At 38.8% G+C, this 27,506-nt stretch overlaps 1 protein-coding gene across 1 annotated transcript in view; it reads right to left on the bottom strand.

Annotated features, from left to right (window-relative positions):
- The window catches only part of pxdn (peroxidasin), an 81,622-nt gene extending 55,750 nt beyond the window's left edge, over positions 1-25,872 (bottom strand). Inside the window, exon 1 of the mRNA XM_084392920.1 lies at positions 25,594-25,872. Within this exon, the coding sequence (XP_084249046.1) occupies positions 25,594-25,778 (185 nt within the window). The 5' untranslated portion in view covers positions 25,779-25,872. The remainder of the gene's footprint in view (positions 1-25,593) is intronic.
- Positions 25,873-27,506: the final 1,634 nt, after the last annotated feature.

Raw genomic sequence — 27,506 nt, 5'->3', positions numbered from 1 at the left:
ATAAATCATAGTTTGCATACACACATAATTAGTTTGCTTTGCACACATATATTGGGCACCCGTAATCTACACGCTGCATCGGCAAACGCAAGATCCGAGCCACTTGACTCTTATTGCAGACCCGTAATCTACGCACTGCCTCAGCACACACGAGATCCGAGCCACAGAACCTTTAATGCAGACCCGTAATCTACGCGCTGCCTCGGCAAATGCGAGATCCGAGCCACTAGATTGACTCATGACACAACCGGATCCAAGGACTGGTTTGTCATGATAGATCTTTAAAACGAATACTTCCATATTCCATCCTTCCTCAACTCAGGAAGTCCCTCAGTTCGACGACGATGCAGGCACGTTTGTCTCCTGCTCGTATCGGTTCGATCCTCACAGCTGTGAGCAAGATAAAGCTATCGTCAAATTTCTGTTGTATGATGTAAATATTGAATTAACATTCTGGAAGAATCAAGTTTCTTATTACGTTTACTCCAAAGCTTTTGGAGTTGGAATTCTGAGTGAGTCAAACCAACCTATGAATTTAGCTATAACAACATTCAAGAAACACAATTCAAAGAAAGAGTGAAGGAGGACACCTAGTCCATTGTGCTGGAACAGCTACTTCTACCCTAAGTACTTGACTCCATTCACATCTGCAGGTGTGTTATTCCAAATATTAGGAGGTCTTGTGAGGTCACAGTGTGCATACATTTAAATGCTGAGAATTCCTCACCAACCAGATAACTGATAAAGCCTCTTGGATAAACATCAAACATCATCTTATTTACAGCTGGGATCTACTGACTTTGACTTGATTTCCCTAGACATTATACATTGACGTGAAAACCCTCATGGAAATTCTACAGGTAAAAACATATGGTTTGCATGTTAGAGAAGAATCTAAACCTAAATCCAAAGAATCTAAAGCCCTAGTATGGTTAATACATATAGTAATATAACTTCTGGTAAACTCATTCTTACCTCACATGTACAAGAGTTTAGTGCAGGAGAACGTACATGGACAAAATTATGATTAGTTGATCATTTAAATCAGTTTTATTAGTTGATCATTTGGAATCAAATAAACTAGTAAACACTAGTAAACACAAAAATGTTGGGTTAAAAACACAATTTGGATAATTTTGATGAACACACACAGCAGTGAGTTACGCCCGTTTCACACATACTCCGTTTGCAGTGCATATGCGGTGCATATTTTTAATTCGGTGCATATAATATCGCGGACGTATCGCCTGCGATAATTAATGCGATATGGCTCAGCTTGTCAGTTAACTACGGCTCTTTGTAGTGAATGCCGCTCCATCTGAAAGCAGGTGATGGCGATTTACTACTAATCAAGGAACCGGCTTTACTGACGACATGCGCCTAACAATGTCATGAGATATATCGCCCAACCCTAATGTTAACAGGTTAGAGCTTTCACACTGCACACGGTTGCAGTCCGTCGATCCGTTCCAGTTGCGGTGCGTATACAGCAGTGCAGCGATCGTTTCCGCACCGAGTCTATTTCTGCTGTGCTGCAAACGCTGAATTAAAGTGACAGCGCATGGTTCGTGGTCAAAATGAACACAGATTGACCTGAAAATGTAGTAATTTCACCATAAATGCGTTTAATTAAATAAAATGTAGTAATCTCACCATAAATGTATTTAATTAAATACGACTTTTTTTTCACAGTCATCTTTTTTACTTTAAGACCGGGGTAAATCAAGGAAAACTACGATTTACCTCAACAAGGCGACATAATGAACAACACTCGTCTCATTCGTGGAGGTGGAAAAAGAAGTTATTTGTGACATGCAAGATTTATTGTATAAAGATTTAAATTATGCAAAAGAAGTGGTATGAGTCTGCTTTTTTTTGTCAATTTTAAGTTTTAATTTAAAATGTATGTGATTTTAATATAAGTACATGGTTAAATATTTTACCACTTGCTTGAGCAACTTAATATATAATTATATAGAAGTAATGCATTGAATAATACGTTGTTTAAATTGTTTAAACGTGCATACGTCTATTAAAGTGTGTATATGTGTACAAAGAGAATCGCAATGATGACAAAACTTTTTTTTAAATAAAAGTTGCAGATAACTTCTGGATTTGAAATACAAATAGTGAGTATGTGTTTGTGGTACAGCCGCGGATCAGTTACGCACTGCAAACGCAGCATATGTGAAAGCACTATAGCGCATGCTGCTCCTGCACCGCATACACACTGCAACACGCACCGCATATGCACTGCAAACGGAGTATGTGTGAAACGGGCGTTAGGTTAAATGTTTGACCCAATATGCTTTCCTGTCCACTATTACTATACTGACCCAAAAAGGGAGATAAATAAAAATCCCACAGAGATTGTCTACAGTAACACAGGCGTAATACTGAAAGATGAAAATTTTATTATAAGCTAGAACTTGGGATCAAATTTAGGCAAAAGTAACAAGGGCAGAAAAGACTGACAACTCAACAACTTTACAGCTTATATAGTTAAACAAACTTGCTTTTAAAAGTTTAATGACCTTAAAAAGAAATGACCAGTTATTTCATTATTTCATTTTCTCCCGCTAATTAACACTATTATGAATCTTTCTGTTTAAAGAACATTAACCAGACAGGCTAAATGTCTCTTTCTCTGAAGAATGTATGTTTTTCACCAATTTACTGTACCATTGTTATTTGCAAATCTGCATTGTCAAGTATATTCTAAAAGCATTTGCTTGTGTCTTTTCTTCAGAAGACATTATTAAAACTTACTATTAAATTGTGACAAATAGACATGTGTGGTGACAAATAGACAAGTACTGTAGATATGTATGTATTTGCATAATTTACAGTGAGCTTACAAAATTGTGCATAATGTGTTGTGTGTAATGGTAAATTGCAGCGTGCATTTGTGAGAAGCTTAAATGCTTTAAACTCAAACAGTCTTTAAAACAGTATGAATTAGATGCTTGAAAGAACTGACTGGTGCTGAAACAGGGGGTTTCATAACACTTTAATAGGCAGTGACAACTATACATAATCAATCCATAGGTTGATTCTGGTCACATGTCTGGCCCAAATAAAGCAAGAGACTTCCCTCCAATGTACACATCGTAAATTGGTCCTCTATCACAGATGAACAGGAAACCTCCCTGATTGATTGTCACATAAGGAAAGTATAAACCACTAAATTACAGATAAAATCTTTGTTGTTTTCTCACTTTTGCCAAATGAAATGAGTAAGTGAGTGAAAGAGATTTTGGAAAATGTTCTTCTTGCCATCAGGACACTAAGCCAAGGCTTTTTTGCTTACATTTTCCTGGGAGTCTTGCAACTCCTAAATGTTCTCTCACTGCACTTCTATCCGAATCATCTGATGTTCTGAAATGCTAGAAGACAAATGGCCCTGCCTGACAGCCCTTATGTTGAGGGATGCCCCCCTCACAGAGACATGCTCAGACACAGTTGCACAGATTCCAGCAGACCTCCATCATGCCTCAGGAAACACCCTAAACAAAGACTGAGGTCGTCTAGTGCACTGCACAACATACTCAACAGATTCATACCATTCCTTACAAAGATATGGGTCAGCATGGTTTACTAGTCATCCAACAAACAACTAATTTCCTTTCGAATGGGAACTCTACACTGCGTCTTGGTTGGACGCTATGGGGACGCCATCAGCAAATCCTGTGTCTGAAGCATGTGTGATAACACTGCAATCTGTTTAGTTGTCGACAGTCTGTGACGTCATTAGCCTGAAAGTATAAGAGGGCGACTGTCGCACATGTCAACAGCTTTTTGTCTTCAGCAGCTGATAGTATTGTTAGCTTGTGGTGAAGACATGATCATGGGAAATTCTAGCAAGCGTTTTTAAGAAGTATGTACCTCCGTGTCCCAGGTTTTTGACACACACACGACCTGTGTGTTTATTGCTTGGGAGAGGAGCATACGCATTCAGGTTTCTGAATGCACCTATTGTGATAAATTCACAACGAGGAAGCTCTGTTCAAATTCAGGCCCCGCTGTTGCTGAGGCAAAGCGAAGGCTTCAGTGGTGGGGATTGCTGAGAAGTTAGAGAAAGGGCTGGCTCTTTCTCGCGCCTCGATCGCAGGCTTGAGCGATCTGTTGGATCAGGGTGTGTTGTCTCTCGAGACATCCGATCCAGCAGATAGCATGTTGCTGGCACCATTCAGCCAAGAGGAAGCAGATGTGGTTGAAGAAGGCGAGGAAAGTGTGTGTACTGAGTCTTCTCATCCTGCTAGCCCCGCATACGGGGAATTGCTGGGGGTCATGGCCTGGCCTGGCCTGTCAGATTGGATCTGGCTTGGGGGTGTGAAAAACAAAAGTTTATTGTGGTAGACTGTTCCTGTTAGGCTATGTTCACCCTTCCCCCATGAGCCTTCCATTCCTTCCCAACCTTCACCTTGAAGTGGAGAAGTCATGTTCAGCCCAAATGTATCCATTTCATTATTCAAACTACACGAATGTGGAAGGATTAGCTGAGTGTGGATATGTGACGATGCGATTGCAAGCTATCTCTCCCAGGGTAAGTCATCCTCTTTGAAAGCTCCTGCCCTGTCATCCAGGCCTTTCTAGACCACCTCGCGCTTGAATGGCAGGGCATATGTGGCAGAAGGTCAGGCGGGGGGACCTTGGACACAATGGCAGCGTTGCAGGCCTACCAGGTATATCTGCTAAAATATCTGGATCAGGGCCAGAGACTGTCCCCTAAAGTGGTTGCTGAACACAAATATAGCTCTCTGGACCACTAAACAAACAGCTGCTGCTATCGGTCGCTCGATGGCAGTAATGGTGGTCACAGAGAGGCATCTGTGGCTGAACTTGGCAGACATCAGGGAGAACGTTTTTTTTTCTCCTCGCCACAGTGTGAGGACCGGAGGGAGAGGGTGGCTACTTGCGCTCCTCCTTCCTCAAGGAGTCAAGTGCAAAGGAGGCGAGACGTGAGGAAGAAGAGACAGGACCTCAGGGAAGTGATTATTAGGAAGTCCTTCGGTAAAGATGATAGATGCTGATGAAAAATAACATCTCTCCTCTTCCCTTTTTCTTCTTCCTCCTTTAACTTCTTTCCCCATTTATAAATTACAGCTCTAAAGTCTGTAGCCTTAGGGATTTGGCTCCCTCTGGTAACTGCCTACAAATTCTGATAGGGTACAGCAGATGACGCAGGTTGATATATATAGCCATCATCCCCTACCCAGCTAAAGGCTCGGTGCTCCCCTATGGTGGCACAACTAATGTTTTACTCCCCGCGAGTATACTGAACAAAATATTCCTAAACCATAGTTCTAAAGTAACATTCGCTCCACTTTTTGATTTCCCTCTTTGGGGTAAAACTAAATATGATCATGGCAATTGTTTTCCTGCTATTTAGTTTGCTCCCCCTACCCAATTACTGCTTGGTTTCTAAGTAGGGGTTTGCTTCCTTGAAAAGTGGGTTATTAAATGCCTGACTGAGCTGTTTAACGCTCATGTGAGTTGACAACACTAATGAGTTGAGGAATAAAAAAAACAAAACAAAAAACCTCCCTGTGGCAAGCGTTTCCTGAGAGCTGTGTCAGACAAGAAAAGGCTGTCACAGCCTGGCCATTTTTTCCATAAAGCTCTGCCTTAAGGGCTGTAGTAGCCCGATGGCAAGAGAGGAAGGTTTCATTCAAGCCGGGCATTCCCCTGCTACAGAGGCATAGAAGGGATCTTCTATTTTTGAGGAAGATAATGGATTAGGGAACACTACCACTAGACGGTCTGTGTATGTGTGCGCCCTGGATGGACGCTCTGACTCCGGCTAAGTAATCCGTTGAATCAATGTATGCTATGCCTACTGTGTGCATTTTTTCACCTAGTGAAGCAGGCATCCCCGCAGAATGGATATTCGTTCCCCATATCGTCCATTCAAGATGCAGCGTAGAGTTCCCATTCGAAAAGGACCGTCTCAGGTTACAACTGTAACCATGGTTCCATGAAAAAGGGAACAAGACACTGCTTCTCGTTGCCATGCTATTGGGTCTGCTTGCACAACAAAGTTGATGACTTGTACTACCGGCGCCCTATTATACTTCCGGGTGCTTTGCTAATGATGTCACGGACTGTCGCCAACTAATCAAATTGGACTGTTTTCACACGTGGTTCAGACACCAGATAGGCTGATGGCGTACCCATAGCGTCCATCCTAGTTGCAGTGTCTAGTTCCTCTTCTCAGGGAACCATCGTTACAGTTGTAACATGAGACGTTTGTTAGTGAACTTATTGAGATTTTGTTTAGTATTGTAGCTGTAGGCCTTGTCCACACTAATGTTTTCGTTTCATTTAGTTTGAAAATACATCTTTTTCTCTTTTTACTTCCGTCCACACTGAGACTGCGCTTTTGTCCAGCGAAAACTGAGCTTTTTGAAAACGCTTTCCCAAGTGGACAAATTTGAAAACACAGTCTTCGCATTGTAGTGTGGACTGTGAAAACTGAGATATTTTAAAACGATGACGCATGTTTAGTCATGTGACGCATATTGAACCGATAGATATCCGTTTATACTGCTATTGTGTCTGTTACGTATGTGCTATTCACTTTCACACTGTTGCTAAAGATATGTTACTTTGTACATTCTTCATATCGCAGTCCTGCAAAGATGACAGAAAATGTACTCGCAATTGCTGTCTTGCGGAAAAACATGAGAGCAGTTGCGTTTTAGACCAAACATATAATGATGACTGAGTGGAACCTGGAAGCATCGGTGAAATAATTTGCTAAATAAAATGATCCTGCCAGAAGTAAAGCATGAGAACTTTATTGTGCAGTAAGGTGAGTTTAGCGTTTTCCGTTGTTTCAGTGTGGATGAGAAACTTTTGAAAAACACTTGACAGTGGACACTTGACTAGTAAATGCTAGTGTGGATAGAGAGCATTTTGACATAAAAATGCTGTTTTCAAATGTATCTGAATTAATGTTGACTTAGCCTCAAAGGAGACAAATTACTACCCTAAACCCCTCTCTGATATGCATCTTTAAAGTGCCTTTAAAGCACCTTCATCAACATGTTTCAAGGCAATTATAACACAAGCATAAAACACTATTGTAGGCAGACATGGCCCTAAACCAGGCTAATTACACAGAGATCTCTTTATACTGCCTAGTTGTCAGAATAGATTTAGATTTTTTAAATATTATTATTATTTATCAAATTTATTAGTATTAGTTACGCCCATGTAATACACAGTGCGGATATGTTTTTTTTTTTTTTTTTTTTTTTGAATAGCCATATAATAAAGTGTGTATTAAACAAAATTTATAAAATCGTTTTGGAATTCTCATCTAGGCTTCTGATTGGTCAATAGTTTATGTATATAAAAATAATCCAAAAATATGAAACAAAACCACACAAAGAACTAAACAAAAGTTGCAAGGAAACAAACTCGAACACAGGACAGAACACAGGAAATGGAAACTTAGAAACTGTCAGGGTTCTGTCACTTCTGTCTAGTTTATATCTTGGTTTGGTGACAGAGCTCTGACACTCCTGGTTTGTCATGTGCTTGTGTTATAGTCCTGTTTGTTGTGAGCACAGGGCTTGTCATGTGTCTCCTTGTGCCATGTGCTCTCCTGTCATTGTCTACCCCCTGCCATCTTGTTATCTGATTATTGATTAATTTGCCCTACCTGCCTTCCCTCGTTACCCTCTTTTGTTTGCTTACCTATTATTCTCCCTGTGTTTGCGGTCCTGTACTGTTTCGTCATCTATGTATCCTTATGTTCTTGTTTCCTGCCATAGTTCTGTTGTATCTTGATGCCTGTCCTGTTTCCCCCCCGTGGAGTTTTTGTTTGTATTTGGTTTAATTTTTATTAATTAAAGACCCTTCATTCCTGCACTTGAATCCTCGCTTCACTATTACTTCCACCCGTGACAGAAACAATAAAACAATACAAAAAAACAAGAGTCGTAGGAAACCTTCAAACAAAAGGTGCGTCCCAATTCACGTACTTATGCATTATTCTGAGCCATTTTGTAGTATAAGTAATGTGAGTAGTGTGTTCACACTGAAAATTCCAAAAGAAATGAAATCATGCAGTTAATTAACAGAAGAAGAAAAAACAAAGAGTGGATTGTTGAACACTTCATGCACTCAACTGTCGCAGCTCTCCTTAAAAGTATAGGAGGGGGAGGGGTATTAGACTATTAGAAAATAAATAACCTTATGAAATTCATACACTAGATGTGCATAGTATAGGTTCATAATTTATAGTACGTAATTTAGGACATAAGTTAAGAGTTCACTAGAACACAGAACAAACGTGACAGGGAGAAATTGGAGCTTGCTGTGCTTGTTTGTAGAGATGGCCCAACATTTTGTGACATATATCAATATGACTATAAAACATTTTTTTTATTATTATTAATAATAATAATAATAATAAAATATTTCAAACAAAATAAGAGATATTAATATTATATTATTTCACTGTAAAACTAAAATATTTAATAATTATTATAATAATTTACAGTACAACTGTAAAATTACAATACTAACTTTTATGGCTGTCATTTTCATTTTCACATGATCCGCTTTTTAAAATTTTGTTACGAAAAAAAAATCTGTGTTAAAAATCATTTTAACAATTGTTTACGTTAAGAGTTGCATTTGGTGGGAAACGGCATGCTTACATTATTTGTTCTTGTGTGTTTACATTGTCCATAAATATCGAAAAGGAAGTCCAAATGCAACAGCCATCATTCTCACTACATCTGAAGATAATACTGGAACAGTCTAAAACAGTGTAATGTCCTTTTCAAAGACATAACCCATCATGTTTTCAAAGTTGCCTAGTAACTTATCAGTGAGTGAGCTGGGAAACACAGAGTATAGGACAAAGCAAAGCAGGTCAGACTTCCTCTCAGCAGGGGAACATGTGTGTTAACTATGCAAGACAATGTAAAAAAAACACACAACAAAGACTCAAGAGGAAAGCACAGCAATCTGGGTGCATTGTTGATGGGTCAATTCATCTGCAGTTGAGCCTTGGCAATTATTACATAATGAGTAAAGTTTATTGTCAGCTGGAGAACAAAACGGCACAACAGGCTATTCACAGACTGTAACTGTATCTGGGTTGTGACTCATTGTCCCCTGGGCCTGAGTTCGGCAATCCTGGCCACATGTTTGAGCACTTAACTCATATAATACAGCTTGGATTGATTAGCAGTGGTGTTTGGCAGCAGAGACTTTCACAATCAAAAGTACACAACATGCAATACGTGTCCAGAAAGAGACCGAGACGGATGATATGGTTCATAATGCAACATATCCATAACAAAGCCTGCTCAGATCTGCAGTCCTCGAACGAGCACAAGCATGAAACACAGATGCAAACTCATCAGGACAGAAGATGCAACCAAAGATGATTTTTAAATGTCAGCTTTAAATGTAGGTTTACGATCAATTTTAGCATGAGGATATGAAAAAAAAAAAAAAATCACAATAGACAATTAAAAAACAACAACAAAAAATCCATTTCATTTCTTTTTTCTTTTTTTGTCTTAGCAAAACATTTGAATAGCACATATTTATATTACAATATAAAAATAAAAACAGTGATAATATATGGTTATTATAATGGAGAAAAAAAGGCAATAAACAATTCTAAAACCTTTCTGTTATTATTTCGCTTACAAAAGACAACAAAACACACATCTGATACTGTGGTGTCGCCGAGCAGTCACTGCGTCTCTGAGCTGACACTGTATGGAAGAATAGAAATGTGACCTGATAGCAGGGGAATGCAAGTCAACGGAAAACAGGATGTGGTCTTGGTCCTTGTAGGCTCACGTCCAGCCTAATGATTTCACAGGAAATTCCCCACAGATATGGATGAATAAGAGCAAGAGCGACACGATAACACAATCTGACACAAATACATCAAGAGCAGAATCTCATCAATACTCTGAGATGGTCATATTTGATTCATCAGGCTGTTAGGATCTAGTCTGATATAGTGAGAATGTGGAGCTCGTATTCGAGGAGGGGGAAAAAACACAAACACAGACATAATGCAAATTTGGTGCATATATATATTGATACATTGATATTTATATGGCCAAAAAGTTAGATGAAAATCTGATCACTTACAATGTAAATCAATGAGATCTTTATAACAATATAACAGACTACTTACAAAAAATGCATAAAAATATAAATTGTCACTCTATATCTGCCAATAAATGCCTAATGAGATGATGTTTAAATTAGGGATGTGCACAACGACTAATTTCATTCATGTTTAAACAATTTCCAACCGACTAGTCGATTTGTCTAAACCTTCACATAATTGTCTCTCATAAACGGTAGTATAGCAAGCTTAATTGTTATAGTAGTTTGACATGACAGAAGAAAACGGAAAAGTTTTAGACTTTCAAAATACTCCCTCGCCTTGCTCATCTTCTGAATGGACATTTAAAAGAGTGAAAACCAACGCAGGTAAAATAAAATCTAAGGGTAAAATTCATTCATTTTGTTTTCTGCTACAGATATGCACTTTCGTAAACAAAACATTAAATGTGCAAAAAAAGTAAACGACTAGGCTATTTCCAAATCGACTAGCAGCAGCAGACAGCATCGTTTAACCGACTAGTCGAATAGTCTCACACACCCTTAATTTAAATGCTTAGTTTGATGATCAAAGCTCTGTAGTTTTAAAACATATAATGCAATGCAATACAATGATGATTGAGAGATGAACAAATAAACCTTCCTCAAAAGCCGGATGATCATATTTGATGCACACATCCTGTTCTTCTTGATTTATTGTTAACAAAATAAAAGTTATTCTTACATTTACTTTACAAAAATCAAAGCGTCACGTGAACCACGAGCTGAAGGGGGACGTTTGTACAATAATAGACTAAAAGACCTTTTACTCGCTAAAAAAGGCTAAACTATCAATCAGACGACAGAAAGACTGTAGTAAATTGCGTGCGACAGAGTGTCGATGAAATGTGAGTATCAAACATGATCCAGTAGGCTTTATATGGTTAAAAGATGCTCTTCCAGTCACTCTTTAACATTCAGCATGCATTCAACCTGATATACGGACTTAACAAATGCCACACAAACAGCTGGCAGGACAAAGATGTGTTTGTCATGTACAAAACATCAAGTGCAGTAAAACAAATAATTTACTGTCAAACAAAAGCTTCAGATGGACTGCCAAGAATCATCTAGGGAATCGCTGATTGGATCTCTTAAGCCAAACAAGAACAAGACTTCATTTATGTTCTAGGGTTAATTCACATTCTAACACACTGCATAATAAAGTGTCCACACTCGGCTCCTCAGTCTCTACATTAGGCATCTCTCTTTCAGCTTTCTACAGCTGGAATAGTGTAGCAAACTCTCTCCACAGCACTGGCACAGGAAGAGAGCGCCAGGAGTGTTCTTTTATTAACTATCTGGGTCCATATCTCCTCTGTGCAAATTAGCAAAGCTTTAGGGATTTTACTGGCTTTGCATTCCACAATGGCACTGAGAATGAATGCCTGACAAAACCTGACTGCAGCAAATTCCACACAATGTCGCTTCCCTCTTCCTTGCTAACTCTCTCGGACTCGACAGATCCTCTCTGAGAAAACCAACTGATGGCCAAAGTCTCAGGAAGAGGAAGGACAAATTGTCCTTCAAATTGTTTGTCTTCTTTTAAATATGTAGCCAAGATGTAGATATGCAGATGTAGATAAACTGGTAAAAATAAGTATCAAAACTTTAGCAAGCTATTTGTAGATGTTGTGTTTTACAAAGAACAACTTTTACCTGTTCACACAAGCCATGCAAAATATCACATATATTTGAAGGAAATTATATTGGCGGCAATGAGTGAATTTTGGATCCTGGTGACACCTCTGAATAAAGCAAGATCTGTTCCGTGACTGTAATAATACATAAATGCTGTCTTAAAGGGACAGTTCACCCAAATAATTTTTTTAATTCAGTCATTAATTACTCACCCTCATGTCGTTCCAACCTGTAAGACTTTCGTTCATCTTCAGAACACAAATGAAGATATTTATAATGAAATCTGAGATATTTCTGTGCCTCCATTGACAGCTACGCAACTACCACATTGATGCTTCAAAAAGTTCACAAAGAGATCATAAAACTAATCCATATGAATTGAGTGGTTTAGTCCAAATTTTCTGAAGAGATGCGATCGCTTTAAATGATTATTGAATTGATTATTGATTTTAGGCTTTTATTCACATATAAACATTCATTGACTCACACATCAGTTGTGGTAAACAGAAGCTCAAGCATGTTCGCTTGATGTGCGAGAACCAACGAGGTTCATTCTCGTGTTATGCACAACGTTTGAGCTTCATCAAGAACCAGTGAGGTTCATTCTCGTGTTACGCATCACGTTTGAGCTTCATCAAGAACCAGTGAGGTTCATTCTCGTGTTACGCATCACGTTTGAGCTTCATCAAGAACCAATGAGGTTCATTCTCGTGTTACGCATCACGTTTGAGCTTCATCAAGAACCAGTGAGGTTCATTCTCGTGTTACGCAGCACGTTTGAGCTTCATCAAGACCCAATGAGGTTCATTCTCGTGTTACGCATCACGTTTGAGCTTCATCAAGAACCAATGAGGTTCATTCTCGTGTTACGCAGCACGTTTGAGCTTCATCAAGAACCAACGAGGTTCATTCTCGTGTTACGCATCACGTTTGAGCTTCATCAAGAACCAGTGAGGTTCATTCTCGTGTTACGAGGCACGTTTGAGCTTCATCAAGAACCAGTGAGGTTCATTCTCGTGTTACGCATCACGTTTGAGCTTCATCAAGAACCAATGAGGTTCATTCTCGTGTTACGCATCACGTTTGAGCTTCATCAAGAACCAGTGAGGTTCATTCTCGTGTTACGCATCACGTTTGAGCTTCATCAAGAACCAATGAGGTTCATTCTCGTGTTACGCAGCACGTTTGAGCTTCAGCAAGAACCAATGAGGTTCATTCTCGTGTTACGCAGCACGTTTGAGCTTCAGCAAGAACCAGTGAGGTTCATTCTCGTGTTACGCAGCACGTTTGAGCTTCAGCAAGAACCAATGAGGTTCATTCTCGTGTTACGCAGCACGTTTGAGCTTCAGCAAGAACCAATGAGGTTCATTCTCGTGTTACGCAGCACGTTTGAGCTTCATCAAGAACCAATGAGGTTCATTCTCGTGTTACGCAGCACGTTTGAGCTTCAGCAAGAACCAATGAGGTTCATTCTCGTGTTACGCAGCACGTTTGAGCTTCATCAAGAACCAATGAGGTTCATTCTCGTGTTACGCAGCACGTTTGAGCTTCATCAAGAACCAATGAGGTTCATTCTCGTGTTACGCAGCACGTTTGAGCTTCATCAAGAACCAGTGAGGTTCATTCTCGTGTTACGCAGCACGTTTGAGCTTCAGCAAGAACCAATGAGGTTCATTCTCGTGTTACGCAGCACGTTTGAGCTTCATCAAGAACCAATGATGTTCATTCTCGTGTTACGCAGCACGTTTGAGCTTCATCAAGAACCAATGAGGTTCATTCTCGTGTTACGCAGCACGTTTGAGCTTCAGCAAGAACCAGTGAGGTTCATTCTCGTGTTACGAGGCACGTTTGAGCTTCATCAAGAACCAGTGAGGTTCATTCTCGTGTTACGCATCACGTTTGAGCTTCATCAAGAACCAATGAGGTTCATTCTCGTGTTACGCATCACGTTTGAGCTTCATCAAGAACCAGTGAGGTTCATTCTCGTGTTACGCATCACGTTTGAGCTTCATCAAGAACCAATGAGGTTCATTCTCGTGTTACGCAGCACGTTTGAGCTTCAGCAAGAACCAATGAGGTTCATTCTCGTGTTACGCAGCACGTTTGAGCTTCAGCAAGAACCAGTGAGGTTCATTCTCGTGTTACGCAGCACGTTTGAGCTTCAGCAAGAACCAATGAGGTTCATTCTCGTGTTACGCAGCACGTTTGAGCTTCAGCAAGAACCAATGAGGTTCATTCTCGTGTTACGCAGCACGTTTGAGCTTCATCAAGAACCAATGAGGTTCATTCTCGTGTTACGCAGCACGTTTGAGCTTCAGCAAGAACCAATGAGGTTCATTCTCGTGTTACGCAGCACGTTTGAGCTTCATCAAGAACCAATGAGGTTCATTCTCGTGTTACGCAGCACGTTTGAGCTTCATCAAGAACCAATGAGGTTCATTCTCGTGTTACGCAGCACGTTTGAGCTTCATCAAGAACCAGTGAGGTTCATTCTCGTGTTACGCAGCACGTTTGAGCTTCAGCAAGAACCAATGAGGTTCATTCTCGTGTTACGCAGCACGTTTGAGCTTCATCAAGAACCAATGATGTTCATTCTCGTGTTACGCAGCACGTTTGAGCTTCATCAAGAACCAATGAGGTTCATTCTCGTGTTACGCAGCACGTTTGAGCTTCAGCAAGAACCAATGAGGTTCATTCTCGTGTTACGCAGCACGTTTGAGCTTCATCAAGAACCAATGATGTTCATTCTCGTGTTACGCAGCACGTTTGAGCTTCAGCAAGAACCAATGAGGTTCATTCTCGTGTTACGCAGCACGTTTGAGCTTCAGCAAGAACCAATGAGGTTCATTCTCGTGTTACGCAGCACGTTTGAGCTTCATCAAGAACCAATGAGGTTCATTCTCGTGTTACGCAGCACGTTTGAGCTTCAGCAAGAACCAATGAGGTTCATTCTCGTGTTACGCAGCACGTTTGAGCTTCATCAAGAACCAATGAGGTTCATTCTCGTGTTACGCAGCACGTTTGAGCTTCATCAAGAACCAATGAGGTTCATTCTCGTGTTACGCAGCACGTTTGAGCTTCATCAAGAACCAATGAGGTTCATTCTCGTGTTACGCAGCACGTTTGAGCTTCAGCAAGAACCAATGAGGTTCATTCTCATGTTACGCAGCACGTTTGAGCTTCAGCAAGAACCAACGAGGTTCATTCTCGTGTTACGCATCACGTTTGAGCTTCAGCAAGAACCAATGAGGTTCATTCTCGTGTTACGCAGCACGTTTGAGCTTCATCAAGAACCAATGAGGTTCATTCTCGTGTTACGCAGCACGTTTGAGCTTCAGCAAGAACCAATGAGGTTCATTTTCGTGTTACGCAGCACATTTGAGCTTCTGCAGGAACCAATGAGGTTTGTTCTCGCGCATCAAGCAGGTTCAGTAGAGCTTCTCTTTATGTTCGCTGAATGTTAAAGGGTTAGTTCACCCAAAAATGAAAATTCTGTCAGTAATTACTCACCCTCATGTTGTTCTAACCCCGTAAGACCTTCGTTCATCTTTGGAACACAAATTAAGATATTTTTGATTAAATCTGATAGCTGGATCACTCCTCCATAGGCTTCTAAGACACTATAACTTGCTGGCCCAGAAAATGTATTAAAGAGATCGTTAATATAGTCCAAGTGACTACAGTGGCTCAATCTTAAGTTTATAAAGCGACGAGAATACTTTTTGTGCGCAAAAACAAAACAAAAATAACGACTTTATTCCACTATTTATTTCCTTCTCTCTGGGCCTCGAGTGTAATAGCGCATCGCGTCTGTGTTGCACGTCACACATGACCAGCGTCGGCCAATAGTGAGCCTACGTGGTGACGTGCAACACAGACGCGCTGCGCTATTACACTACGTAAACTAACTCGAGGCCCAGAGAGAAGGAAATGAATAGTGGAATAAAGTCGTTATTTTAGTTTTTTTTGCGCACAAAAAGTATTCTCGTCGCTTTATAAACTTAAGATTGAGCCACTGTAGTCACTTGGACTATATTAACGATCTCTTTAATACATTTTCTGGGCCAGCAAGTTATAGTGTCTTAGAAGCTTATGGAGGAGTGATCCAGCTATCAGATTTAATCAAAAATATCTTAATTTGTGTTCCGAAGATGAACGAAGGTCTTATGAGGTTGGAACAACATGAGGGTGAGTAATTACTGACAGAATTTTAATTTTTGGGTGAACTAACCCTTTAATATGTAAATAAAAGCCTAAATTCAATATTTTCATCATAAACAGCGATCGTGTCTCTTCAGAAAATTTGAATTAGGACACTCAATTCATATGGATTAGTTTTACAATCTCTTTATTAACTTTTTGAAGTGGTAGTTGTGTACCTGTCAATGGAGGGACAGAAAGCTCTCAGATTTCTTTAAAAAGATCTTCATTTGTGTTCGAAGATGAACAAAAGTCTTACGGGTTTGGAATGACATGAGGGCGAGTAATTAATGACAGAATTTTCATTTTTTGGGGAACTAACTATTTAAAAGACCCTAATAGTTTTGAATGCTTTTGATGTTTCCACAGGTATATGTGAATATACATGCCTGAAAGAATATTTCTTCCATTTAATATACAGTCCAACAGAAAAGCTTATCTTTGGTTAATGATTACCTGATTCTAGGTGTATATTATGAAAATGAACAACACTAGCACAATCTTTGAATCCAGGTGAGCAATTTCATAAGTAGGCTACATTCTTGAAATGTGTAACACAGGCTGTCTTATCTTATCTAAGACTGTTTACAAACTTTTTTTAGACCTGCACCAATGGTATGTTCATGCAGAACCAAGAAATAAATAATTACAGTATATACAGTACATACGTATTGAAATTGGTACTATCATTACATACAAATTAGAGGTTAATCAATATTGGATTTTACTGAAATAATAATGATTAAAGAGAGACAATAAACATTTTAGTGACGAAACTAGTCAAATCTATATAATGAAAATGTTAAATAATGTGTCGAGCCGGTTCAGAGAGAAGCTTAAAGAGTTTGATGAAATAAATGCAAGAGTGTATTGTGAAACCAAAATGATTTATTTTTTTTATACATAATACCATACTTTTCATTACAAACAAGCCTAAAATACATTGAGACTCTTATTTTGAAATGTTTATGCTTTACTACTTCCAACTGCTCATTAATAAAATAAAATATGCTCTTTTGCAACTACCTACAACATATTACAAAATAAACACCATAAAGTAGGCTAAACATTGTCATAATTCATCAACAGTAAATCATAAGCAAATGTTTGGCATAAATGCGTGTTATTTATTGATGTGTTACTTTGAAACAAACAGTTGATGGTAGCCACTGACTTCCATAATTTTTATTTTTATTTATTTTTCTACTATGTAAGTCAATGGCTACTGTCAACTGTCTGGTTACCAACACTCTTCAACAGAAGAAAGAAACTAGAGCAGGTTTGGAACAACATGAGGGTGAGTAAGATACCCAATATTCAATAATCGGATAGGTTAAAGGAACACTCCACCGTTTTTTGAAATAGGGCTTATTCACCTTCTTTCCTACATTTAGATAGGTGGGCAAATGCATTTTTGTCTCAGTGCATGCGTTGTTTTAGTTTGACAGGGTCGGCGCTAGCTTAGCTTAGCACAATGAATGGAATCCTTTGTTGCCAGCTAGCATGGCCTGAGTAAAAGTGATCTAAAAAAATAAATAAACCCCACCTAATTACTTCTTGTGGCCTGCGTATTCACAACGAGTACAAATAGCGATGCTGATTAACACTAGGCGATTTCCTAGGCAGATATTAACTTGGGACTATATTAGGGGGAAGCACAGGCGAAGCACTGCTGCTTAGGCGAAGCACTGCTACTTGGGCGCAGAGATATCACGCAACACATGAAATGTGAATATGTGGTATAATATGTGAATGTAAATACAGGTATAATATGGGTCGATCTATACATCTAGAGAGGCCGCACTATGCTTAAATATATTTTAATTTTTACAGACGCGTTTCGCCGCGTGCCTTCTTCAGAAACGCGTCTGTGCAAATAAAAATAAAAATATATTTAAGCATAGTGCGGCCTCTCTCTCACTTCATGTATTATAATTATCTAGGCCAGCACTCTTAAAATTGACAAGTGTACACATTGAGTGAAGCCTGCTCATATCCACATTTACTTTTCGATCTGTATGCGTCATGTTTAAAATAATCACTTACTCTGTGGACAGTTGTCCATTTGGTCCATTCGGCGTGGGGCTTTTTTTCCAGTTCACTTTATCACACCGGGAAAAAAAATAGAGTAAAAGTTACTGCAGAATGGATCAACGCCGTGAAATCCTCGGTAGCTGTGACACAACTGCCGGCACGCTCATCTTGATCTGACGCGCTGAGCCTGGTCATCGATGGATGGCAGAAACTTGTCCCACTCTCTACAGCACAGACACTATTTCAGTCGGGATAGATTGGCATATTCCCCCAGATTCACACCACCAGTTCGTGTTGGCTCTCATCCTCACGTCCTCAGGCTGTTGAGCGATCGCAACCTCCTCCTCCTGTCATTCTATTTCCAAAGCACGCAGCTCGTCTTCTGAAAACTCAGGTATGGTTCTGGCTCTGCCTCTTGACTGTCTGAGAAGTCACCCTCTTCGTCTCTCACAAAATTAGCCATGTTCATTGCCATTCATGTACTGTAGGAAAAATAGCCAGCTACTATTCACGCCGGTATGTTGACATTTCATGTGTTGCGTGATATCTCTGCGCCCAAGTAGCAGTGCTTCGCCTAAGCAGCAGTGCTTCGCCTGTGCTTCCCCCTAATATAGTCCCAAGTTAATATCTGCCTAGGAAATCGCCTAGTGTTAATCAGCATCGCTATTTGTACTCGTTGTGAATACGCAGGCCACAAGAAGTAATTAGGTGGGGTTTATTTATTTTTTTAGATCACTTTTACTCAGGCCATGCTAGCTGGCAACAAAGGATTCCATTCATTGTGCTAAGCTAAGCTAGCGCCGACCCTGTCAAACTAAAACAACGCATGCACTGAGACAAAAATGCATTTGCCCACCTATCTAAATGTAGGAAAGAAGGTGAATAAGCCCTATTTCAAAAAACGGTGGAGTGTTCCTTTAAAAAAAATCTTGATCGGGACATCCCCACATCGATGGAGAGATCAATAAGTTGAGAGATATGTAACTGCATTCTGCTTCTCAATTCATGAATCTCAAATTTTGTCACATAATAAAGCTGCTTGTCTATAGCAAACGCTTTTGTACTTGTTCAGCATCTACTTCCTAAACCTCAGCAGTAAAAGTTAGATAGAAAGTTCATTGTTCATCATCTGATCAACTAAAAATCATTGCAAAGCAGTACTGTCACATATGGTAAAGAGGTAAAGCTTGACAGAATCATTTTTGCAGGTGGAAAATAAGTTTTCCAGCAGTAGTCAGAGATGCTCTGTAGATACAATGTTTAGTTGAGCCAGACTGGAGCAGGATGTTGTTATGCTCATTTAAACACATACTGAACATTCTGTAATAGTGAACTCATGTGAAACAAAAGCATGCCTTCTAAGTGATTATACTGCCATTTTATAATTCGCTCAGAAAAGCTGCCCAAATGATCATATTCATTCTGATCCAAATTGTTAATACTTCCGCCCCCATTTGTCTGTATTACATAATGTATGGTAAGGGGGAGAGGCGCTTTACTGGAAAGCCAAAGATTGACAGCAATTGCATTGCAGACTCACGCGCCAGTAACCATTTCAACTATCAAGCTGTGAAATGACTGAATTACTTTATTGCCGTTTTGTAAGTCAACACCAGGAAATGAAGACAGACTAAACAGTCACACTGGTCCTCATTCTCAGAAGCTGAACTTGAAGCACAACAAACTGTGTATCGTTGAATCAGACTGCTTAGACCTACTGTAGTCGGTAATATAGGGTCATATAAGGCCTTTAAATCGATCTTTGCATTAGTGGCGCACCAACATTTCTACAACCAGAAATATTTGTCCGAAACTGTTTTGCAGGGACGAAAACATTGTTTAATTAGTGCTTCTCCAACGGCACGTTTTGACGGTGTCAGTCTCTATTTTGTTTTCTTGTTTCTCGATTTCGCATTTTTTATCATTCTTCATTTGGATAAACTGAGATCTATGCAGATTTCAGTTTATGCGTGAAGCCGTGACCAAAACTTTAATAAACATTATATTTGTAGTGTGCCTGTCCATCCTATAATCCCAATAAGAAAAGTTTTAGCTTTCAATTTCTGAAAGATTTGAAACAGAATGTTAAAAGATACAGTATAACTTACTGAAATGAATTATGTAATCGCTCAATTATGTAATCAGTTTTTCAACTACGGAAAGATGTCAATAAAACAGCTTGAGAACAATATGTCACTTAACGTTACATTTACCTCAGAAAATCCATTCAATGACAGTAGTTAGTCAGCTAGAAAAAATCATTTTTCTAAAGCATTTTGCAAATAAACACTGTTACATATTCATTAGTGTTATGTAACCTGTTATAAATCCATCAGGAAAACAAGTTATTAGGCTACAGCTACCATTAAATGTTTTATTTCAACTGTGAAGTGGAGGAGAAACATTACTATATCATTAAAAAGTATTATGCTTTTTTACGTTCATCTTTATTTATGTGTAATGTTGCTGTTTGAGCATGAAAAAGGACTACAAACTTCTAAAGCACAAAGTCCCTCCAGTGGGAGTTCTTCTCTATATCAGTGTCAGTGTTTCTGAACTCCTGAAACGCCTCCATTGTAGTCTTGAGTTTCTTCCGGGAATGAACACGTCACAATATTTCTCATTTAAATAATTAATATGCAGAATAAAGGGGCGGGGCCTGGTTGAGTTAGTTAGTAGTTTGTTAAAATTCGCAGTTATGGTCATTTTCCCAACACACTCAAAGCGCTAGACCAATCACAACACACTAGTCCAGCCGACCAATCAGAGCACAGTGTGCTTTTCAGGAGGAGGAGCTTCATAGAGACAGGAACTAAACAGAGCGTTACTGACAGACTGGGAAGAGATGAGCTGCAACAATGGAGAATATGAGAAAAAAAATTTACGTTTTTAAAACCATCAAGCATGAAAACCTCTAGTAGAGCCCAAAAACAAAATCAAGTGTTTGTGAAAGGGTTTTATTGGTCCCCTTTAAGTCCAAAAAGTACGTAAAGCTTCATCAATGAACCAAATATGCTCTTTACGGCACACTTCCCTCTTGCTCAGACACAATGACAGACCTCAGCAGCCTAATAATGCACTGGCCTCAGTTCAGGTTTTCAAGAGGCAAGTCAAGAGGCTTATTACGTTAGTTAAGTTTCTCCATGGGCGTCTTGCAGACAGATGTGGAGTTAAGCTAATGGAGAGCACTCCGCACTCCTGTTGAGTTTATGTCACTCCTTTGCAATCAGCCACAAATCTGAATGCAGTCCTCTGTCTGTTTGCAGTCGCACAGATGCATTGTGGGTCTGGAAACAAATGCATACAACTGTCACATGGGACTATTAAAACCAGCCGAGGAATGCATTGCAAATTCTGAGCGATTTGGGTTCCACTCTTTCTGTCTTCTCATCTATAAGACACCATCTCTGAATTTTGAAAAGACATTTTGGTTTATATGTAGACTGACGGTGTGATGTGCTACAGCAGTATACATCAAATCATGAGTTATTAAATACGGTTCCTGTTGAGATCGTGACACAGACGCCTTCAACACAGTGACCCACATAAAAGACGTCATTAAAGAAGTTGCTGAAAAAGCCATTCATTCATTCATGCATCAGTCAGTCAGTCAGTCAGTCAGGAAAGACTGTGTAACACAATGCTGTTACTGTTGCAATTACTTCAAAGCCTCAAAGGCAACACATTAAAGGATTAGTTCATTTAAAAAAATAAATAATAAATCAGTCATCATTTATTCACCCTCAAGTTGTTTCAAACCTGCATGAATTTCTTTCTTCTGCTGAACACAAAAGAAGATATTTTGAAGAATGACGGTAACCAGACAGTTGATGGGCCCCATTGACTTCAATTGTATTGTTTTCCCAACTATGGAAGTCAATGGGGTCCATCAACTGTTTGGCTACCCATATTCTTCAAAATATTCTTTGTGTTCAGCAGAAGAAAGAAATTCATACAGGTTTGAAACAACTTGAGGGTGAGTAAATGATGACAGAATTAGTTTTTTTTAATTGAACTATTCCTTTAAAGTTTAAACCATAAGCGGTGATACAGAGTGAGCAAAGTTAAAATTCACTTAATTGTTCCTAAATTCCTTTTTATTTTTCCCAAATTCTGTGCTTTCAGTTTAAAACAATTTCTGTAATCAATTTTAATGGTTTAATTAAATGTTAAAAATCAAAAAAGCATGTCTAATCAACTGAATTCAAAAACTTTAACAATTGAGTCATTTAAAAATGTTATAATGATAGGGCCCTATGATTTTGTCAGGTTTTGTCAGAAAAGCATCCTCCTCATTATAGACAAAACATTTATTCAATCAAGCTCCAAAAATGGCTCATTTTGATATTGTGGGAATTGTGATGTCACATGGGCAAATTCATCTGCATATGCCTGCCTCCAGAGCAAGACATCGACGAATACTCATCGCCCACTGGTGTTCAGTCGCTTAAACGGCTGACATGTGCCTACAACTGGATGTGAGCGTCGCGTCAAAAGCAAATAGACCCCATTATAAACACTGGCGCTGTCTACGGTCACGGTTATGGTTGCAATACAACACCAATGACAAAGGAATTCAATCCAACTAGTCTTTAATCCACAAACAGAAATACACTGGAGAATCTCAAGAGAACATACACGCTCACCACACTTAAAGGGATACTCCACTTTTTTCGGAAATAAGCTCATTTTACAACTCCCCCAGAGTTAAACAGTTGAGTTTTACCGTTTTAGAATCCATTCAGCCGAACTCCGGGTCTGACGGTACCACTTTTAGCATAGCTTAGCATAGATCATTGATTCTGATGAGTCCAGTAGCATTTCTTTCAAAATGACCAAAGAGTTTAAATATTTTTCCTATTTAAAACTTGACTCTTCTGTAGTTAAACCGTGTACTAAGATCGACGGAAAATGAAAAGTTGCGATTTTCTAAGCCTATATGACTAGGAACTACTCTCATTCCGGCGTAATAATCAAGGAACTGTGCGGCTGTACCATGAGTGCAGCAGGCGTAATGATATGACGCAGCGCCTGAAAATAGTCCCCAGCTCGGTAACTTCTTCCAACGTGACCGGGACTAAGTTTGTCTAACCTATTAGACCTATTTTCAGGCGCTGCGTCATATCATTACGCCTGCTGCACTCATGGTACGGCAGCACAGTTCCTTGATTATTACGCTGGAATGAGAGTAGTTCCTAGTCATATAGGCTTAGAAAATCTCAACTTTTCATTTTCCGTCGATCTTAGTACACGGTTTAACTACAGAAGAGTCAAGTTTTAAATAGGAAAAATATTGAAACTCTTTGGTCATTTTGAAAGAAATGCTACTGGACTCATCAGAATCAATGATCTGTGCTAAGCTATGCTAAAAGTGGTACCGTCAGACCCGGAGTTCGGCTGAATGGATTCTAAAACGGTAAAACTCAACTGTTTAACTCTGGGGGAGATGTAAAATGAGCATATTTCCGAAAAAAGTGGAGTATCCCTTTAATAATGAAGATTACCGACAAAGGACTGAACAAAACAGGGAGTGCATATACACAGAGGGAACAAGGGACTAATTAGATGACAGGTGATTCATTAACTAAGGAGACAAACTAGGAAACAATCAAGGCTAAACTGAACTGAAGCACAAGAAACAAACAATTGAAAAGACAATTTAACAAAACATAATCCTTCCTGACAGTATACAGATGCGTGTTCGGTTTCTGGCGTACTCCACACGCTTGATTCTGTCGACAACAGGACAAACGGAAGAGAAAAAGAAGGTTTGCTTTGACGTGTCCAGTTTAAACAGCTGGTTTGTATCTCTGTACAAACTTCAGAAGAATCCCAGCATCAGGAACAAGTGGATGGTTTATTTTTAATGGCATCCCGGGTCGTGTCAAAGTGTTTGTTCGGACAACAAATATGTTTGTTCGGAGCATTTTGTTTCGCAAAAGAGTCACAGTGTAATGGAGAGTTCACAATGCTTTGAATGTAAATGACGATTTTATATGGATAATGTTTTCAAAACACTTACCCGCGTGCAATAGTGAGTGGACATTAATACTGTAATCCTATGCAATGACGTTAGCCAATCATAACAGATGCCATTTACTGACAAGCCTTAAAGCCTTAAGCACCGATCATTTCAGGGATGTAAAATAATCGTTTTTTCCACATATATTTGTTTCCACATATATACTTTTATGCAAAAAACTTTAGTAGCATTATAAGTGAACCTCCAGGAACATATTAAAATAAAAAGAAATCCATGTCATGACCCCTCTAATATAACAAATCCAAGTAAATTAACTTGTTTTTGATGAGTGGGCTCTGTCCAAATCAAAACTACCCAACATAAACACACACGAACACACACAGAGTGATCATGACTCATTTTAACCATTATAGCAGTCCACACATAATGACAAACACACATGCAAAGGTTTTGACCTTTCTTTGCAAACACTGTCAACACTGAGTTTTGTTAATCGTGTTGGTGCTGAAGTCTGTATTGTAATATATTATATGTATGTATTATGTACAGCAGATCACACTGTTATACACTCGTCTGTATTGTGTGCAGACCGGTTAGAGTCACTGGCTTTTGAGCCCCTGTTTCAAAGCCTAGTGTGCTGCCTATCTAGACAGCATTTTAGGACATTTTGGGACCTTGAAGCATTTCGGGATGAGCCTGTACCAACACCCACAATTGCATTTATTTACACAGATACGTCCACTTGCATGACGTATTTCTAGTGTCTGAAGTGTTCAAGAAGGTGTGAAAACCTCAAGTGTGTGTAGAACTTCTGATTACCTGATAGGACACACTTGCAGTGTTGTAAAAAAAGAAGAAAAAAAAGCAAGTTTTACACACTTTATTTACACACTTAAGATTTTTCTGGAAGCTTGTTTCCACCACAGAATTGTGTGACATAAACTCGCAATTATTACTTATAAAGTCAGAATAGCAAGATATCAAATTCAGATGAAAAATTTAGAAGTGAGAGTTTATATCTTGCAATTATGACTTTATAACATGCAAATGTGAGTTTATATCTCGCAATTATGAATTTATAACATGCAGTTGCGAGTTTAGGGCTATATCACGCAATTCTGAGAAAAAAAGTTTTACAGTGGCTAAGACCGCAAATGTGTATCGGCTATTGGAACAGGCCTGATGTCATATAAGGCTAAATACGTGAAACATTTTGGCCATCAAAGTTGCTTTCAGCATTTGAGTCTGAATGCGCATGTGTAGCCTATCTAGCTGACCTCGCGCCTGTGACGCCCTAAATGCTGCCTAGGTAGTGTTAGGGTTAAAGTTGTGAGACACAACCGATGTATCCTCGAAACAAAGAGTCCAGATGAGAAACGTAAATCAGAAACACTGCCACTCAAATTCTTCTGTACTCAGAATGTAACCGATAAGCTCAACGTACGCTGACTCAATGCGAAACATAAACAGTGATTATATTACTGACAACTTAAGTCATTTGTAACTCTTAAGGTGGATAAAGCAGGTAAGCACATAGTTTCTGATTCTCTCAGAGAGAGAAAAAAATAGTGTAGGCTACTTACAGGATTGTGGTCTGAGGAAGAACAGCGGGCACTGATTCCAGGTTTAAATGCATACATCTGACAGTGGTACGGAAACATAAACAGCGGCTCGGACATGAGAACGCCGGGCTTGGGCCACTGCTGAGGAGAAACACGCCGAGTACACTTAAAAAGCAGGGTAAGTTTCGGACAGTCCGCAACGCCATGACCAGCCAGTGCGCCGGAGAGCAGTGTGCAGGAATCCAGTGTTACAGACCGTGTACTAGACGGCATGAGAGACCAATCACAGCCTTCTCAATCGTGCACGATAAAAGCCCATCCTACTAAACTTTTGCCTACTACACACTTCAAAGAACCGGCATTTGCGAAGTACGTAGTCTGAGTATGCAAAACTGGGATTCAACCATAATCGAGGAAGTGCAAAGGGGTCCAGGAAAAAAGTTTAGAGAAAAGCACTGTAAAAATAATATAATTATACAAAATTAATAAATAATAATATAAAGAGCTAATTAACTAAACAAATACATTTAATTTAATAAATAAAAAAAATAAACACATTTTGATTTGGATAACATATTACAGTAGGCCTACATTACTAGAGTAGAGAGAATAGGTCTTTCCACATGTATTTATAATTGAAAAGTATAAAATTATTTATTAATACCTGCTTTTAAAGTTTAGGATGGGGGTCCCTCACATGAGGATGATCATTTTTGGGTGTCCATTGAATCTAAAAGATTGAAAACCCATGATCTAGTACTCAAAATAAATAGGGTCTAACTACATTTTAAGAACAAATTAGGCTAATTCATTTTTAGTGAATATATATAAGTCTATAATTGAATAGGCCTATATTAGCCTACCAATAATTTTGCCATTTTACTTCTGTGATATTCTACAAAAGAACAGTATTTTTTTATGCATTTAAATAGTTTTTGCTTTTCTGTCATATTAGTATACGCTTTTCATAATAAGAGTCTGTTCACAATGGAACAGTACAATACTTGTGCACGGCTTATCAATATATTGTGTATGCATTGATCACGCTGTGTGGAGCACTATTGCTTTCCCACAGTGCAATGCTTTTGTCTTGACCCACTGTTATGATTTTATATTTTGTCGGGCACCGTTTGATTTGTACTGCCAAAAGTTCGATTTTTACACAAAATTGTCATTTTCACTAAATTCCTCTTGCTGCTGTAAAACATGAAACGTCATTTTGCAATTTTAACCATTTGTTTGTTGCATAATGCATACTCACTCCCTCACTCAAAAAAAAAAAAAAGTCAAAATTGTGAGATAATGGATGAAAGTGAAGCATGCACTATTCATCACAAAGGTTAAACATGCACATATATGAAAATGATGCAAATTATTTAAAACAAGATTTTGTTTGCCTTACTGGTACTCTTTTACTGGTTCATGGCTGCTTAAAATAAATAACAAACACATAAACAGAGATCTTTATTAGAGGAAATCGCATGCTTCTTATACCACGCAGGATTTGCATGAAACATCCATTTATGAAGCCTGTATCGTTTTAAGCATTTCTTCTTCTCCGATAAATCATAGAAGATGTCTACTCGAGTCTGTGGCAACACCATTTTCTTTATTCAGAGTACGATGTGTCAACATCCAGCATGACAAATATTGTACAAATTTCCACAATTTAAAAATGAAAACTCACCGCAACTTGTGATCTCACACATTTATAGTAAAATTAAAATGTCAACAAATTCATGCTGTATCGTACAAAAATAAATCAAACTCCAGTTCCACAGAGAGCACAATAGTTTATACAAAATCCCGTCTTCATTGATGATTAAACAAATCAACCTTGAAATGAAGAATTCCAGATAAATAAACTCATGAATTCACAATAATTCATATGAAAAATCGCATTCTAATACGTGACTTTTGTTTTACCTTGGGTA

The sequence above is a fragment of the Rutilus rutilus genome (assembly GCF_951802725.1).
Source record: "Rutilus rutilus genome assembly, chromosome: 21".
In the NCBI taxonomy this organism is placed as follows: Eukaryota; Metazoa; Chordata; class Actinopteri; order Cypriniformes; family Leuciscidae; genus Rutilus; species Rutilus rutilus.
This window is presented reverse-complemented; position numbering and strand designations above follow the sequence as displayed.